The 3,010-nt window shown below is 36.2% G+C and overlaps 1 protein-coding gene across 1 annotated transcript; it reads left to right on the plus strand.

The window, feature by feature from the left end:
* LOC102016923 (zinc finger protein 709-like) lies at nucleotides 1-2,331 on the plus strand (the record flags this gene model as incomplete). The annotated part of the gene is made up of 1 exon (XM_005404453.2): nucleotides 1-2,331. A coding segment is annotated over one exon (1,284 nt), but the record flags the coding sequence as incomplete, so codon positions are not given.
* Between the last annotated feature and the right edge of the window lie 679 nt (nucleotides 2,332-3,010).

Raw genomic sequence — 3,010 nt, forward strand, 5'->3', positions numbered from 1 at the left:
GGGGATAAACCCTATATATGTAAGCAATGTGGGAAAGCATTCACTACGCAAAGTTACTGTAAATTACATGAGAGAAAGCACACTGGGTGGAAACCCTATGCATGTAAGCAGTGTGGGAAAGCATTCACTTCACACCATTATTGTAAAATACATGAAAGAAGTCACACTGGAGAGAAACCATATGTATGTAAACAGTGTGGAAAAGCATACACTACACGAAGTTGTTACAAAATACATGAACGAAATCACACTGGTGAGAAACCCTATATATGTAAACAATGTGGGAAAGCATTCACTACACATAAATACTGTCAAATCCATGAAATAACTCACACTGGTGAGAAACCATACGTATGTAAGCAATGTGGCAAAGCATTCAGCAGACACAGTCACTGTCGAAGACATGAAAGAACTCACACTGGGGAGAAACCTTATGTATGTAAACGGTGTGGGAAAGCATTCACTACACACAGTTATTGTCAAATACATGAAAAAAATCACAGTGGGGAGAAGCCTTATGTGTGCAAGCAGTGTGGGAAAGCATTCAGTACACAGAGTTGGTACAAAATACATGAAAGAACTCACACTGGGGAGAAACCCTATGTATGTAAAGAATGTGGGAAAGCATTCACTACACACAAATATTGTCAAATACATGAAAGAAGTCACGTGCAGGAGAAAGCCTATGTATGTAAGCAATGTGGGAAAACATTTACTAAACACATTTATTGTCAGATACATGAAAGAACACACACAGGTGAGAAACCCTATGTATGTAAGCAATGTGGCAAAGGATTTGCTGATAAGTCCACATTTCGTAGACACAGACGATCCCACACTGGCGAAAAACCCTATGTATGTAAGCAATGTGGGAAAACATTCAGCACACACAGTCACTGTCAAAGACATGAAAGAACTCACACTAGGCAGAAACCCTATGTGTGCAAGCAATGTGGGAAAGCATTCAGTACTCTGAGTTGTTATAAAATACATGAAAGAAGTCACCCAAGGGAAAAACCTTATATATGTAAACACTGTGGTAAAGCATTCATTACACACAAATATTGTCAGATACATGAAAGAACCCACACAGGTGAGAAAGCCTTTGTGTGTAAGCAATGTGGAAAAAGATTTGCTACTAAGTCCTCATTCCTTAGACACAGAAGAATCCACACTGGTAAGCGACCCTATGTATGTAAGCAGTGTGGGAAAGCATTCATTGAACACAGTTATTATAAACTACATGAAAATAGTCACAATGGAGAGTTACCCTATGTATGTTAGCAGTGTGAGAAATCTTTCTGTACACATGGTAGTTGTAAAATGCGTAAATGAGGTCACACTGGGGAGAAAGCCTATATACTGCAGCAATGTGGGAAATTATTCAGAATACACAGATATTGTCAAATACATGAACGAAGTCACACTAGCGAGAAACCCTATGTACATATTTTTAAAACATGTGAAAATTATTTATGTAGTGGGGACCTGTAGAAATAATATGAAAATTTTGTTGTCAATGTTTCATAAATTTTCCAGAAAATACTGGAAAATAATGCCAGAAGGAGATATCCTAAAGTGTATTCATTGTGTTTTTCAGTAAATATAAATATCTGAACTATGTATCTATAGTTTTTACTATAAAATATTGAGTTTATATAGTCATATATTTTTGTGTAAACCAGTGTCGGTAGTTTAACATGTAGTGTCTGCTAATTAAACAAGGTGAATTAAAATGTATTCTTCACTTCCAAATAGGGTTGGTATTCATGCAGTTTTTGTTTTGTTTTGTTTTTACAATTGGGAGGTACAGGCCATTAATTTTGCTAATCATTGAGATTTCCCACTAGATTTGATTCAAATGTTGTTGGGGTATATGCTCCATATTCTGTGTAACAAAAGATATTTTCAATTTGATGAGATGTATATTTAAAGACTTGTAAACATGGGTAGTGGACGGAGTGAGTTCAGGTGTTTTCACACAACTCATAGATGAGCAGATGTTATTTTTTGTATCCTGATAAGATACCTGCATATATGCCATCATAATTGTGTATTATATCAAGTACATAAGTTTGCCTACTTTGCTTTCATGTTGGAATCAATACAGTATTAGCCTTTACATAAAATTTAGTGCTTTCTTACCATCAAAATTTTAGTTTTCATACTTATATTGTGAGGGCTTTTGATATTGTGATAATTTTTCCACCTCATGCACCAAGAAATAAACCCTACCACTGTGATTTTCTGATTGCCACAGACCAGTAGAACCATAACTTGTCTCCAAAGGGATCTCATGAATTGTAATAAATCTCTCCTCCCCAAAAAGTACACATGATGTTATGATTTATCAGTAACAACATTTTCAAATGAATTTTTTGTCAGCAGTGGAGTTGTTTTGGGGAGAATGTTAGTTATGGTTTTTATGAGGTAATTCCTTTATTCTAGTTCCTGAAGCTGGAATTGACGTTTTCTTTCATGATCATTACTGCTTTTACATAAGAAGATGAAATAATGGCATGAAGGAAAAGAAACATTCAGTATGAGAAAAAGGGGAAATTTACTAATGTCCAGGAGCTGGATCAAGAAGCTATTCATAACTAGTAGATTATGTTCTATTTTACCAATGTTAGAGATAACTTTATACAACATCATTTCTCATTATTGAAAAGGACCACTGTCTGATGTTTAAGGTACGTGACAAATGCTTTAAAATACATAGACTTAGCCAAGCTGTGAGTATAGGCCTAGTTAGTCTTCTTACCTGTATTTTGCCTTTCTTTTTAACAATGAAATTCTTTGTCAAAGGATAATCCAGCTTGTTCTAAACTCTGTGGTAAGCCTTCTGTGCTCAGTACTGATCACCAAATAAGTTCACTTGGGCCTCCAGGGCTGGGCTCCTCCATAGATCTGTAGGGTGAGGGCTGGGCTGGTTTTCATCAGCAAAGGGAGGACCTATTTGCATGTCCTCCTGCTATATAGACAGCTCTGAGGTTGGCTGTCTCAGCCA

The sequence above is a fragment of the Chinchilla lanigera genome, unplaced genomic scaffold (assembly GCF_000276665.1).
Source record: "Chinchilla lanigera isolate Chin_1 unplaced genomic scaffold, ChiLan1.0 scaffold00086, whole genome shotgun sequence".
In the NCBI taxonomy this organism is placed as follows: Eukaryota; Metazoa; Chordata; class Mammalia; order Rodentia; family Chinchillidae; genus Chinchilla; species Chinchilla lanigera.